Source organism: Sphaerulina musiva (assembly GCF_000320565.1).
Source record: "Sphaerulina musiva SO2202 unplaced genomic scaffold SEPMUscaffold_5, whole genome shotgun sequence".
Classification (NCBI taxonomy): Eukaryota; Fungi; Ascomycota; class Dothideomycetes; order Mycosphaerellales; family Mycosphaerellaceae; genus Sphaerulina; species Sphaerulina musiva.
In genome coordinates, this window is record NW_016017387.1 from 623139 (window position 1) to 638223 (window position 15085).

Here is a 15085-nt window from a genome sequence, read left to right on the forward strand (position 1 = left end):
GGGGGGGGGGAAATCCCTGTCCTATCCTATCGGACCTGTCCCTATCCCTATCCCTATCCTATCCTACTACTAGGAGGTAGTATAGGAGGTAGTATAGGAGGTATAGGAGGTATAGAAGGTATAGAAGGTAGGACCTAGTATTGCTGGATTGCTAGATTACGTATATATTACTAGACCTACCCTACTAGTATTGCGTATTACTAGAACCTAGTATTGCGTATTACGTATTGCTAGATTGCGAGATTGCTAGATTGCGTATTACTAGGTTGGGTGTTGCGTATTGCGTATTACTAGGTTACATACTGTATGTATAGTATGTATATATACCTTTCAAGGTACGAGTAAGTAAGTAGTAGGTGTTTTGTATTACGAAGTTTTTCTTGTTTTTTGCGAATAAGGTACTTTGCGGGTCTGCGAGTACGGAGGAGGTAAGAGGGAGAGGAGGGAAGAGGGGGAGAGGTAAGGGGGAGAGGAGAGGAGAGGAGAGGAGAGGAGAGAAGAGGAGGAGAGGAGAGCCGAAAACAAAAAACAAACGGAGATTCGTAGGAAGTGTTAGGTTACTGTACAAGAATTCAATTATAAAGAAAATAATTATTTATATATATATATATATAAAGAAAAAGCGAAAGGAAAAGAAAAAGTAAAAAAAAAAGTAAAAGAAAAGGCAAAAGGAAAAGCAAAAGGAAAAGTAAAAAGAAAAAGAAGGGGAAAAAAGCAAGGAAAAGAAGGATAGAATAAGTGTATATATATATACATACATATCAATACCAAAAAAACACAAGTAGAACCTACAACTATAGAGCCGACCGCTAGGAATAAAATAAATATATATATCGCGTCTATATACCTCTAAACCTACCTTACCTTACCTTACCTTACCCTACGTGTCTTACCTCCAGACCCTACTACCTGTATACAAGTAAGTATATACAAACTTCAAAAGCTCTTTTTTTTTATATTATCGGACTACCTACCTGACCTTACGCTTCCCTTACGCTTCCCTTAGTATCTAGAAGGTAGGTACATATAGGTAAAGCAAGCTCGAGCTAAAAGAGCTATCTATCTATATAGATGTCTTTTTTTTTCCATTTATATTATTAAGTGAGATATTGGTATGTGGTATGGTTTGAGCGGCGTGTGAGGGTTTAATGTACCTCTACATGGTATATATATATATATATAGTGTGGGAAATCTAGATACATACCTGTTTACAGACTCAAAAAAGAAAAAAAAAATCGGGGTAGGAATTGACCTTGTGGCGTCGTTCGTGGTTTGCACGCTGTATTGTAGGAAATGTTATTGCAATGTTCATAGGCAGAGTCTGTTACTTATGTTGTAATTACCTACCTACCTCCTAGGTAGTTATCGATTGGGATTCAAAATGGAAGTTTTCATGAAATTCATGGTTGGGTTGGAGGAGGATTGTCATTCATGTGGGTTGGAGAAGGGTTGATTTTGAAGCTGCACTTTTTCTCTCATTCATGGACTTGGTTCTACTGTATCATCATCAGCAGCAGCAGCACAACTATTTCTCCTCTGCGAGACATGTGTGTGCACAATTGGTTTTCGCTTTTTCGCGTTTCGTCTACTCATCACTAACACCTTCTCCCAAATCGACTTTGCCCACACTCCAAACCTCCCTCTCATCTTCCTTTTCATCACTCGTCAGCCCGAGTCCGCCACTGCCACCCTCGGCCTCTTTCCTCTCCCTCGCCTGCCCACTCAGCCTCAACGCAATTCGCTTAAAGTACTCTTGCATACTCCTCTTGTCCTGCGCTGCGAGCGCTTGCCCATCCTTCGAGGCCAGATATTTATCAAATACTGCACTCTCCTCCTCCACCACCTCAAAGATTTGCAGGAAAGCTGCTTCGGCCGATAGCTTGACGGGAATGACAGGATCCCTCACACTGCGGAAAACAGGCGTGACCAGGATGTTGAGGTGAGGACGGACGAGCTCAGAGCGTTGTCTGGCAACAGTGCGGATCACCACGAGGGCCAGGCGACGAGTGTCGACTGGTTTTCCCAGTGGTAAAGCATCTGCGAGGGCCTGCATGATGGGCTTCACGCCTTCGAAGCTCTTGTTGCCCGTCTCGGTCAGCAAGTATTTGCCTGCTGCGAGGATGGCTTTATCTGCGATGAAAGGCTGCGTGTGGTTGATGCCTCGGACCAGGACCTCTCGAGTGATTTCATCCAAACCATTGGTCAGGCGCTCAGGTGCGTCCACCAGGACAGCGTTGAGCGCGAGGATGGTGGAATGCGTAAAGTTGAAGTTCAGGACTCGGACTTTCATCAGACTGACAGTGTTTTCTGCGGGAATGACTGCGATGAGAGCGCCGAGAAGTTTGGCGTAGGCGATGTTCAGGGAATCATCCGCGTCGCCCGCGTCGGAGTCTATGAGGCCCAAGATGGCGTTTTGCGAGACTTCGCTCATCTTGGCACCGGCTTTGCTGACAACTTCGTACAATGCTTTGAGCATGGCATTCTTGACACCCAAGTCGGTCGTCTTGGACCCTGTCACGAGCTCGGCAATCAAAGGATCGATTCGTGGTGTCATAGTGATGAGAGTACCCAGAGCACGCGCGGCCCTTGATCTCAACACCTCACTGCCAGGATCTGCTAGGGATTTTGCAAAGGTTCTCTGCAGCTGCGGCAAGAAAGGCTTCAGGAACGTCGGAATCTTCTCTAGCAGATTGTTCAGGGTGAGCAAGATGGCCGCTTTGAGCTCAACCGAACGCTCGGAGACCACTCGAATCAGCGGACCAGTGATCTGTGTGACGAACGGCTTGAGACCATCGGGACTGGTGCGATCGATGAGATCTGACAGCCCCAGTGCTGCCTGTATACGCTGCTCCGCGGACCCATTCATGAGACCTTGCAGAAAGACTGGTAGAATGGCATTGATGCCTTTGGGCAAGGAGAACCCTGGCAAAGGATGACCGGCAACACCAACTTGATTGAGTGTCTGTCGTGTCGAGCTGACAAGCGACTCCATCTCTTCCTTCTTGAGGCGCTGCATGAGCTGGCTTAAAGCGGTCCAGGCCGCCTTCACGACTTCAGTGTCACTATCGTCAAAGGAGATGAGCATAGCGCGGATGACGTCTGGATAGTAGCGTGAAAAGTCCACATCCGCCTTTCCGAAGAATGCTGCAAAGTGCAAGTCCGCAACACAACGCCGGCGGTGATCGTCGTTCTTCGACAGTGCGAGCATGACGCTCATCATCGTATTGAGACCATCGAACTCGTCAACAGAAAGAATGAGAGTGTCAAACGCGGCATCGAGCTCTGACTTGAGCTCTTCATCCTTGCAGACGATGATATTGTCCATGAGCGCATTCAGGATGTTCGGCAGCTTCCGCGTCATGGCAGAGCTGGCCACCTCAGCCAGAGACGCCAGCGCACGTGCGTTGAACGACGAGATGGGCGATGCGATCAATGTTGGCAGTAGGTTGGGCAGAATGATGTTCGATCTGGTCGAGTCCGTGAGCAGCGTCAGAAGACCCGACAGAGCGTTGGCGGCTTCTCCTTCGGTGCGCAGCAGTTGCAACAAATATGGTAGCACTTGGTCGATGGCACGCTTGCCCATCAACTTTTGCAAGGAGTCAAAGGCCTCTGCTGCAGCATCTCGAACGTCTTCATCGGTGTCGACCAAGGCTGTACGCATGACAGATATCAGCCTCTGTTGGTGGTCCTCGAGCGATTCTTCTGTCGATGCTGTGATGAGTTCGCGCAATGCTATACAGATACCCGTGCGAGAATCTGTGCTGGACGAGGTTTGCAAGTGCTCTTCCAGAGTGGGCAACAGTGCCGATAAGACACCATCGCCAGCCTTTCGGATGAGTTCTCCCAGCGCATTACCGCCGATGATCTTCTGCTCGTGGTTGGAGCTGGCCAGACGCTTGACGAGAAGCTGGGTGAGGATCGGAATGAGATCCTTGAGGACTCGCGGGGAGGAGACCAGTGCCTTCCACACGTTCATTGCGGATGTGCGGACCAGACCTGAAGTATCCATGCGACAGATGTACAGCGCCGCAAGGACTCTGTTGCGCTTCTCTTCGCCCAGCACCTCCAGCAAGTTCGCGCCCGCCTCGTTCGCCCCCTCGTCCAGATCTTCCGCTTCAGTCTTGCCGCTGATGCCAGTGAGATTGAACAACAGGTCGCCGATGAGTTCCACAGAGCTGAGACGAATGCGGTAGCTGTCATCGGCAAGACCGCGCTCGAGCTCGGGCAACAGGAGATCGACAGACTTGCTTGCAAAGTTCTTGACGAGCAGACGTCCGGCACGAAGAGCGGTCTCTCGAATCGACTCCACATCATCGGCAAGTCCAGCCAATATCGATGGGATAATACGCGCGAGGTAGTTCGCAAAACTCTGCCCGAAACATGCAGGCAAGAAGATGAAAAGCGACATGAAGCCCTCACGTACAGAAGGCTTGGTGCTCGCGACATTCTGCAGGATCGTGGGTAAGGTCTCCTCCAGGCGACTGGTACCAAGCCCAGCGAGCACTTCACTGAGCGCTTGCGCAGAACCAAGACGGTCGCCTGCGCCCGTGTCGGACTTGAGGGTGGTCATCAAGCTGGGGATGAGATCGGGCAGAGCATCTTCTCCGAGCTTCTCGATCGTTGAACCCAGAGCCTTCGAAGCTGTCGCACGAGTGGTTGGCACGGGATCTACGACAGCACTGCGCAAGCCGGCAACCAGGATCGGTAAATGCACGAGAAGATCTTTGCGTTCTGTGAGATGTGCCAGACTGCCAATGATTTGTGCCGCCTTACGCTTGGTTCCCGATCTGTCGCCCAGTCCACGTTCCAGAATGCGAACGACAAGCGCAAGGGAGGGTGCATCGATGAAATGCAGGAAGTTGATTTTGATCAACGCGTCGAGGGCGTCATCAGTGTACTTGGTAGGGTCACTGAGTGCCTTGAGCAGAATGCTAACTTGGCCCTTGATCTCGGGGTTTTCGATGACTTCGCCGAAACGCTGCAAGCTGCGGTTGGCAGCAAGACGCACTTCTTTGTGGCTGTCGTTGAGTACTTCTGTCAGCGGAGGAATGATCTCTGGCAAGCTGACTGCCAGTTGGTTCGCGTCCAGGTACGCCATAGCGCCGAGTGAGTCGCAGGCCCCCTTCTTGCTCCGCCACGCTTGTTCGTCGAGTCCTTCGAGCAGTTGTGGCAGAACTTGCTTGACACCAAAGGAGCTCAGACTGGCGAAGCAGGTTTTGGATGCGTCCAGACAGGCGTCTCTCACGTCTGCAGTCGCGTCACCGAAACCACCAAGCAGTTGTGGCACAATCTGAATCACGTATGGCTCAAAGATACGTCCCAGAAGAAGAGACAAGAGCTCATAAGCCAGGTAGGCTCCTTGCCGCTCATTGATGTCCTTCTTGTTCTCTGCTGCGCTGCGTAGTGTTGAGAGCAGGCGCGTCTCCTTCATCAGAGATATTCCACGACCTTTGATGACTCCAGCAAGTCCGTAAGCAGCACCACGGCGAGCAGCATATTTCTTGGAGTGGAGAGTCTCGTCGATCAACTGTGTGAGGTACGTGCTGGCTTGGTCCGCAGAAGCTCGGACAAGCGGCGGCAAACACTGTGCTACCGCATACTGTACAGACTCGGAGGGAGTGCTGAGAGTCGACAGAAGTCGGTTCACGACCTTCGGGACGCGGTCGTCTCCTGGTGGCAGATGGCGGGCCAGAGCTCCGTAGAGAATCACAACCGCCTCGTTGACCAGATCTTGCTCCGGTGTCTTGCTGCTGCCTCCCAGAGTGCTCTCACAGAGCTTCATGAGCGGCTCCACCAAGCCTTTTCCGCGTGTGGACACCACAGTTGTCGCCGCATCTACCATGCTGTCTCGGACGGTCCCGTTCTTGTCGCTGAGCGGTCCGCTTTCGATGAGAAAAGCAAGGAATGGCGCAATCTCATCTTCTGGGAAAATAGCGCCGAGCTCGCGGAAAGTCAGCGCGATACCGTGTCGATGCTCCCAGGGATCGCTCATATCCTTTTTCAAGGGCATTCCATAACGATCAAGCTCCGGCTTCTTCGGCTTCGCAGCCTCGATATACGAACCCCGTAATCTGCTCAGGATGTCTTGGAAAGTGCTGATATGCTGTTGCGTTGCATCGGCAACTGCACGAGCGGCTGCTCGCCTGAGCTGCGAATCTTTGGATTCAAGATATGGCAAACACTTCACGGCACCATCAGGGACGACCTTGAGCTCATTCTCCTCCCAGATCTCGTGTGCGGTGCCAGCATTGTCTTCGTCGTCATCATGGTTGGCAAGCCAGATCTCTTCATAGAACTCGCGATCCGTCAGCTCCAGTTCGGCACTGATGGCCTGAAGCACAGCATTCCGCACAGATGTCTCGGGTACAATTGTACCTCTCACTACTGTATCCGTCTCGGCTTCGTTCAAGTTAGCAGAAAGATGCCGAGATAGATCAGTGAAGCAGTCTTTGATTTCCTTGAAGTGCTGAGGGAACCTCTGCAGCGACCTGATCAGTGTATCGAGTAGTCCTTGGCGAGGGAGACTGGGGTCTGCACAAGTCTCAGTGTGGAACGAGATGAATTCGATGGCAAGCATGATTTGCTCGTCCGCATCTTCCGGCGTAGCACGATCGATGCCACCATTCTCCAGCACGAGGAACACCAGTGCCAGTATGTAGCTGAGAGAAACAGAATCGAACGGCCGCTGCTCTCCTAGGGATCTCAGGCGATAGAGGATCCGGGTGACAAGATCACCAAGAGGTTCTGCCAAAAGATTCTCGGGCAGTAATGTGATGCCAGCAGAGCGAAGCGTGGAGACTCCGACAAAAGGCCTCAGCGGACCCAGACGTGTTGAGATCTTGTCGGAACACTGGAGGTAGGCGAGTGAGGCAGCGTCGCCCAATATCAGACCTGCACCAGCCTGAATGATATCGAAAAGCAGCTTCACCGAAGTTCCAAACCACTCCTCAGCTTCGGTGGGAGGGCCGGTCGTGAGTGCATTGATGAAGCCGATGCCACGTCGCAGCTTTGCATCCACCAATGCCACCTTCTGTCTGATCTCGGACTCTTTCTGCAGCTGTGCCTTGACCTTGGCTTGCTCGTCTGCGGTCAGCTTCTTAGTCTGGCCTTTCTTGGCCGCCAGCTGGTTCCGAAGCTCTTGTTCCCACTTCAGTGTATCATAATCCTTCTGATTCTTGCTGATCTCTGGCGCCTGCGACTTGCTGGAAAGGACATCGACAAAAGCGGTGCCCTCGGGTGTACGGTAGATGGCAGCCTCCGTAGGACCTACGTCGCTGAGTTGCGTTGGATTGAGGTCGGAGCTGATCTGTTGAACAATGATGGGCGTGAACACCTTGGGAGCAACGAATGCAAGATCTGCAGCGGCGTAAGTCGCCGCCAGCTGGAATGCAGGCAGTGATTTCCATACGGAATGTTCTGTCACCGTCAGGATCTGTTCCAGGAGGTTTGATGTGGATCTCTCGACTAGTTGACCTGGATCCGTACCGGTCCGTAAGCAAGTCTGAATCCACGAAGCTTTTGGTATGAGTTGTGGACGGCAGAGAACAAGTAGTCTCTGTAGCTGATTCTCGATGATCTCTTTCATTACAGGTGTGCCGAGCTTTGCAGCTGTCTCTGGGTCTAAGCAAATCGCCCTGATGACTTTTTGCAGCTCTTCCCGACCAGTCTTAGCGGCAATGGCAGCACTGTCCTTGGCGCCGGTCTCGAGGTCCTCGCACCACTGCCATAGGCCACCGACGACAATGCTCATGACGGCTTCTGCATTGGCGATGTAAAGCCCTTGAAGTGACCGAACTGCCTCACTCTTGACCTTTGCTGGCACGTTAGATGAGGTAATGAGATAGATCATTGCCTGAGCCCAGGCATTCTGCACGGCCAGGCTGTCCTTGCCTGTCAGGCTTGGGAAAGCGGCCACCAAGGCGTGGAGAAACCACCGCAGGTCTTCTTCTGCAGTCAGCTTGGTGTATATCCGAGGACTGAGTAGGAACGATGGCTTTGGCTCGAGCGTGAGGACCTTGTCGCCAATAGCGGCCTTTTGGACGATGCCGGCATTTTTGAGCGATGGTAATGCAGTTGCACGTGCAAGACCGAGCGCGGTCGCCACCGCTGCCACAGATACCTGGCCAGACTGCAGAGCCGGTATGGGGTTAGCATGGACCTCGTTCAAGACATCAATCAGCTTCCCAATCGATGCATCCAGTAACGCGACAGCACTCTCGCTGTTGGATGCTTCTGGAGAGGTTGACCACACGAGGTCTGCCAGCTGCAGTGCCCATACTCGACGCATTGGCAAACGCTTCTCTGCTAGGCCTTTGGTGAAAGCATCAACGATCATAGCATCTAGTTTGACTTTATTCTCAAGACTAAAGCGTGCGTAGTTGGCAATGCAGCCTATTTCGGCCAGCGCAGCTGACTCGTTCGCTTCTTTGCTCGCCACGGCCACGAGCCCGGCCGGAACTCTGGTCGCAAGTGCACTCGTCGGTGGCAAAGAAGAAAGCATCTCAGCATGCAGTACGCGCTGGTCGGCAGCCGTGACCTTTCCAGCCTTTAATGGATTCAGAATCTCGTCGGCAGACTTTTCGACAAATGTGTCACTGTGTGAGCGAGACGCCACTGCTTTGAATGTGCGCAGCGCACCTTCACGAATCTCTGGTTTCGTGGATTTGACGTTTGCAAGGAGAGGCTTGGTAAGGTTCTTGGCAAGAATCTCCGAAAGGTCCAGCTCTCTGGGCAATGCTAATACAACAGGAGACACAAGGTCATTGAGGACAACCTCTGGCGCTCGCAGCAGAGACTTCTCAATTGCTGGGATCAATTCCTTCGTGAGATCTTCTTGTGTCACGTAAGCTTCAAAGAAGTCATGTAGCGCATTTGCAACATATGGTGGCAATTGCAGCTTTGATCCAAGGAACTCGCGCAAGTAGAATGCAAAATAATCGGCTTTCTTAGCTTCGACCACACCTTTTCGATCTGGTAACCGGCTGCAGACGCCCGCAATGATGCCCAAGGGCACTGCATGAGTCGAGACCGGAGAAGCAGCCTTGGCAGAAAGAGTGGTGATGCAGGAGGTGAGGGCTTCTGGTCCGAAAGGCGCTTTAGCCAATATTCGAAATGCACGCCTGCTCACTCGAAGCGCCGTTTCCCGAGTGCTGTCCTTAGGACACGAGGCCAGAAGGATGTTTAAAGCATTGTTGAGTGCCGCTACTGCTCTCGGACCCCATGAGTCCCACTTCGCCTTGTCCTGCGCAGCCTGTTGCATGAATAGTGATGCCCATCTCGACAACACAAATGCATTGCTTGGCGCATTGCCAGCTTTGACTGACTCGGTTTCAAGGGCCTTTACAAATCCAGGGAGCACGTTGGCGGACTGGGGAATGGCAGCAATGGCAGCCAGACAACTTTCGACGGCCTGGCGTGAGCGGCCATCAACATACAAAGGATATGTATCGAGCAGAGTGTGCAGAAGAGCAGGAACTTGGGATACAGGGAAGGCTGCATCAAAAGTCAGAGATGGTCCTCCTTACATGTCTGAATGTGTGTGTGTGCGTGTATGTGTGCATTAACTCTGTGCATGACCTACTTCCATTTACGAGCTTCTCGTGGATACTGTGCAGTTCGGTGCTTCGTCTCTTGGTGGAGTTAGACAGCACTGTCTGCCGCACTTCCCACATGTCCAGCGCAGCAGCGTGGTCGCCATTGACCACAGCGGGCGCCGCCTCTCCGTCCGCCATGTTCGTAGCTCTTCAATGGTATAGCATGTGATGTGGAGGTCGAAGTCTTTCTCGCGGCGTTTCTGCTGTTCGATGGAGTCGTCGTGTGCGCGTGTATGTGTGTATGGTATGTCTCAAGTGAAGGTCAGGTACTTTTGTGTCCAGCCGTGATCGTCGTGCATCAACCACTCTCAACTCCTCCCAATGCGAACCGGCGCAGCAAAAGTTCTATGGATCGCGAGTTGCCTGAGACGGGATGTTTGCTGCGGTGTCATGATGCGCCAAGAGGAGGCCGGCATCAAATTCTTCCGTCCCGTCCGCTCGACTTTGCTTTCTATGAACCGTCACTGAACAGCAGGAGATGCTGCCCGCTCACCGACACACCGAAATATTTCCACTTCTCCTTGCCTCTCACCCTCGCTGTCGCCATCACTGGTATACCAAGCTGGCGCATCAATATCGGCGGAGAACAGTATGGCGGCAGGAAACAAAAAGAAGAAGAAGCCAGCTGCGAATCCGGCCAGGGGTTTCGCCACAACGTCTGTCGCTTCCAAGCCCAAGGCGGACACTGTGTCTGAGGCCAACGCTGCCGTCCCGTCTGGTGTAGCTACTCCAACATCTGGTAAGCACAGCGGTGCTTCTACGACAGGCCAGGGCAATGCTGCTGTTGAGACCGCTCAGCCCAGCTCGACTGCCGACCGAGAATTGCACGAGCTCAGTCCTGAGGAACTCGAAGCCCAGCTCGAAGCGTCCGAACTGCAGCAATTCGTAGAGAAACATGCAGCCAAAGTCAAGAAGGAGGCAGCCCGTCAGGTCGCTCGCCTCCAGACAGATAAGCGTGTTCTTCGTGGTCAGGCCGACTATCTGTCGGTCAAGGACTGGCTACCAGAAGAAATCATGCTGCAAATTTTGGATCTTACCGCGTCGGACCTTAGGCATGATCCGAGTCTGCACAAGATGCCGACTCTTCCTCAAGGTGACGACTTAGTAGCAAAGGTATGGCAGTTGCGCCAATGTCTCTTGGGTCTCGATCTTCCTTCTGCCCGAATCAGCGAGGTGCTAGGGTGGGTTGTATCGAACCCACCTACAGATCCTTCATCAGGTACGGTATGGGGACTGGAGGAATGTTTGGAATGGATGTCTCTCAACGGCAAGGAAGGAGAGTTGGACGAATACGACTATCAGAAACCAAGGTCTACCGCCGCAATGCGTGACAATAATGAAAGTGACTCGGACGAAACGACAAAGGTCGAAAGCGCAGCTTCCGAGAAACTCGACTCTCCGATTGCAGTCAACGAACAGGCCGAGGACGACTCCACTGCCGAAAATGTGGATGTCAGCGACCTCGAAAGCGACCTGGAGCCAGACGAGCTGCTCTCCGTCTACCTTAGAACGAAAGGCAAGCTATACATGCTCAACCCCCATTCTGACACTTCAAAAGGACGTGGAAAGCGCAAGGCCGCCAATGGACCTCGCCAAGCCTATAGAGGTGGCGCAGAGCGGAAGCTCGAGCAGAAGCTGTTGAAGATCGAGTCAGATGTTCTGTTCGATCAGCGCGAAGCCGACGCTCACTGGGCAGGTCAGAAGATTGAGCTCGCTAGAGAGGCAGCAGATCGAAGGAAGCTGCAGCTACACAGCGAGATAGTTGCGCCTGCAAGGTCTGTCACCGCAGTTGTCGGGTCTGGAGGTGTGAACGACGAAGCTGAAAAGCTTGGACAAGATCTGTTGAAGGAAACAGAAGAGGCCGAGGATGATGATCTCCTAAATGGAATGTTCGATGCCTTGCCAGGAGTTGATCAGGACAATGGCACAGTGTCGTCAGATGGCCATGCAGCCAACGTCACTATCCGCGATTTTGGCAGACTTGTTGGCATGAACCCAAAACGGGTACTGGAAGAGGCCTGCAAGGCGCGAGATGGCCGGTGTAAGATCACGTATCGACTCGTCTCGCCCACCACGTATGCAAGTCGACACGCAGTGGCGATCCAGTGGTCCAAGGAACAGGAGCCGCTGGAAGCCTCGTACCTTGCTGCCACGTCTCTGGTCACTAAATCAGCCAGCATGACCATCACCATGACCGAGGTTGCTACCCCTGACATTGCTCAAAGCGAGGCTTACGCTGCGACTGCGGCTCTGTTCATCATCTTCTCCGGCTCGCCCAAGGAAGAGAAGGCGCACATGCGACTTCCTCCGGCATTCCGGAACCTTTGGGACGAATTTGCCAAGGCCAAGCAGGAACACCTTCTTGCGGAAGACGGCTGCGTGGTCAAAGAAGTCCGAGCATTGATTGAGCAGCATCGTAGCACGGACGACGAAAGCGATGACGAAGTCGTTTTCAACGTGAACAATCGACGTAGACTGGATATCGCTAGTGGCGCCAATACCCCAATATCGCGCCACGATGCACGACGGCCAGCTACACCGGAATTCTCAGAAGAACTGCAGCAAATGTGGCTACGCAAAACGAGTATGCCCAGATACCAGCAGATGTTGCGTTTTCGCATGAACTTGCCCATGTTTCGCTTTCGACAAGCGGCGTTGGACGCGATACAAAGACATCAGGTCACTATTCTCTGTGGAGAGACGGGATGTGGAAAATCGACGCAGCTGCCAGCGTTTATCCTAGAGAACGAGCTGTCGAATGGTCGACCATGCAAGATCTACTGTACGGAGCCACGCCGAATATCGGCAATTTCTCTTGCCCAAAGAGTCAGCGAGGAAATGGGAGAGAGCAAGGGTGACGTCGGTACACCTCGATCACTGGTCGGCTATGCTATCCGCCTCGAATCGCAGACCAACGCAAACACACGATTGGTATATGCGACTGTCGGAATTGTGTTACGCATGCTGGAGAACGCCGATGGCATCAGCGAGGTCACTCACTTGGTCATTGATGAAGTGCACGAGCGAAGCATCGACACGGACTTCTTGTTAATCATCCTCCTCTCACTCATGATGAAACGACCAGACCTCAAGGTGATACTCATGAGTGCCACAGTCGACGCCCAGAAGTTTTCCAGGTACTTGCATGGAGCGCCGATCATTGAAGTCCCTGGCCGGACGTTCCCGGTGCAAGCACAATTTCTGGAGGATGCTATTGAGTTGACTGGACATACGAACGAAGACGCATCAGCAAATGCCGTTGATGAAGACGAACAAGACGACAGTGAGCAGAAGACCGTGGAGCAGCAGAAGCTGGAGGGCTATAGTAAGAAGGCGCGGCAGACTCTGGCGAGCTACGACGAATATCGCATTGACTACAGCCTGATGGTGAAACTAATTGACAAGATCGCCTACTTGGACCAGTATCAACCTTTCAGTAAAGCAATCTTGGTGTTCCTGCCAGGTCTTGCTGAGATACGCCAACTCAACGATATGCTGAGCGGGCATCCCAAGTTCTTGAAAGGCTGGCAAATCTTTCCGCTACATTCAACCTTCTCGAGTGAGGATCAGCAAGCAGCTTTCGAGGTACCGCCTCCAGGCGTCCGCAAAATCGTTCTGGCCACCAACATTGCGGAGACCGGCATCACCATCCCAGATGTGACCTGTGTCATCGATACTGGCAAGCACAAGGAGATGCGATTCGATGAACGCAGGCAGATGTCGCGACTCATCCAGACCTTCATCGCGAGAGCTAACGCCAAACAACGTCGGGGCCGAGCTGGTCGGGTTCAGGAAGGTCTCTGCTTCCATCTCTTCACCAAACACCGTTTCGAGCACATGATGGTGGACCAGCAAACACCAGAAATGCTGCGGCTTTCGCTACAAGATCTTGTCATGCGCGTCAAGATCTGTAAGCTCGGCAGCATCGAGCATGCTCTTGCGCAAGCACTCGATCCTCCGTCAGGCAAAAACGTCAGAAGAGCTATTGATGCTTTGATCGAGGTTGGTGCCCTCACTTCTGGTGAGGAACTGACTTCCCTAGGTACCCAGCTTGCAAAACTGCCACTAGATGCACAACTCGGAAAGCTCGTTCTGCTCGGAAGCGCATTCGGATGTCTTGACTTTGCCTTGACAGCGGCAGCCTCGCTCTCATCAAAGTCACCCTTCTTGTCGCCCATGCATGCAAGGAACCAGGCCGATACTGTACGATTGGGCTTCAAGCGTGGTGACTCGGATCTGCTCACGGTATACAATGCGTATAGCACGTGGCGCAAAGTGTGCACCACTGCTGGCATCCCGGAATATCAGTTCTGCAACAAAAACTTCCTCAGTCCCCAGAACCTTGCCGGTATTGAAGATCTCAAAGCACAGCTACTGGGCTCGCTCGCGGATGCTGGTGTCGTGCATCTTGGTCCAGAAGACAAGCAAGCTCTTGCGCGACTGCGCCACAACCCCCGAAAGCGCAACTTTGTCACATTGCCAAACCTGTACACTCGCGCAGATGATAATGATGCAGTTGTGGCCTCGGTCGTGGCTTGGAGCTTCTACCCCAAAATTGTCAAACAAGACGGGAAAGGTTGGCGCAACATTGCCAATAACCAGTCCCTTGGCCTCAACCCGAAATCTGTAAACAAGAACTCCTTGCAGCCCAACGTCAACTACTTGTCGTTCTACAGTATCATGCAATCTTCCTCGCGCTTCACAAATGCGAACGAGACCACTGCCGTCTCAGAGATTCCACTCATTCTGATGGCGGGAGATGCGAGATTTGAGACGTACGCCGGTGTGGTCATCATCGACGGCAACCGATTGCGCTTCAAAGTCAGAGACTGGAGAACCATGATTGTGCTCAAGGTATTGAGAAGCAAGATTAAAGAGGTCATGGCAAAGCTGTACAAGAATCCTGGAAGAGATCTAGGCGATCGACCGAGGAGATGGATGGAGGTTCTCGAGAAGATTTTTGAGAGGCAAAAGCCTGTTCCGCAAGTTCCGCCTGGAAAATCTTGAAGGGGTTGTTTGGTGCCCTCAGATTCTTCACAAGACTCTCACTCGACAGCTTTGTGTGTTGTTGATCTCTGAGAGGGGTAGCAGAAGACGGTAGACTAAGTCATGGCAGAGCCTGGGGGTACTCTAGGTGACGCATTCGCGTTCCTGGTGCCAATTGAGGTACGACCCAAAAAGGCCGACTCTGTTAGGTAGTTAGTTCCAAGTGCTTAAGAATATCCATCACTAGACGACACAGCAAGCCTCTACTCCCTCCCAATACCATTTCAAGCGCTCCAGGCACTCTTTCGGAGAGAGAAGGAAAAAAAAAGCAAGCCTCAAGAAACCACCTCCCCCTTCCCCTCCCCATTCCGCATCACTGTTCTCCCTCCCTCTCATCAAAATATATCCTCACTCACAAGAACTAACAACTAACCTGTTTATATCGCATTCCCCGCCTACATACATACATACATACATACATACGTCCCATACATCCCACACAAAG

General features: G+C 52.3%; 2 protein-coding genes across 2 annotated transcripts; one reads left to right on the forward strand and one right to left on the reverse strand.

Moving 5' to 3' along the window:
- Positions 1-1473: 1473 nt before the first annotated feature.
- Positions 1474-9914, reverse strand: SEPMUDRAFT_133271 (ARM repeat-containing protein). Its single transcript, XM_016902554.1, has 2 exons — positions 9582-9914; positions 1474-9493 (listed from the first exon to the last, which is right to left on the reverse strand). The coding sequence occupies exons 1-2, from the start codon at positions 9730-9732 to the stop codon at positions 1587-1589; spliced, it is 8058 nt and encodes a 2685-aa protein (XP_016760672.1). The 5' UTR covers positions 9733-9914; the 3' UTR covers positions 1474-1586.
- A 271-nt stretch (positions 9915-10185) lies between these two features.
- Positions 10186-14832, forward strand: SEPMUDRAFT_163668 (ATP-dependent RNA helicase A; the record flags this gene model as incomplete). Its single annotated transcript, XM_016908075.1, has 1 exon — positions 10186-14832. One exon carries the CDS (start codon positions 10186-10188, stop codon positions 14599-14601), a length of 4416 nt encoding a protein of 1471 aa, XP_016760673.1. The 3' UTR covers positions 14602-14832.
- Between the last annotated feature and the right edge of the window lie 253 nt (positions 14833-15085).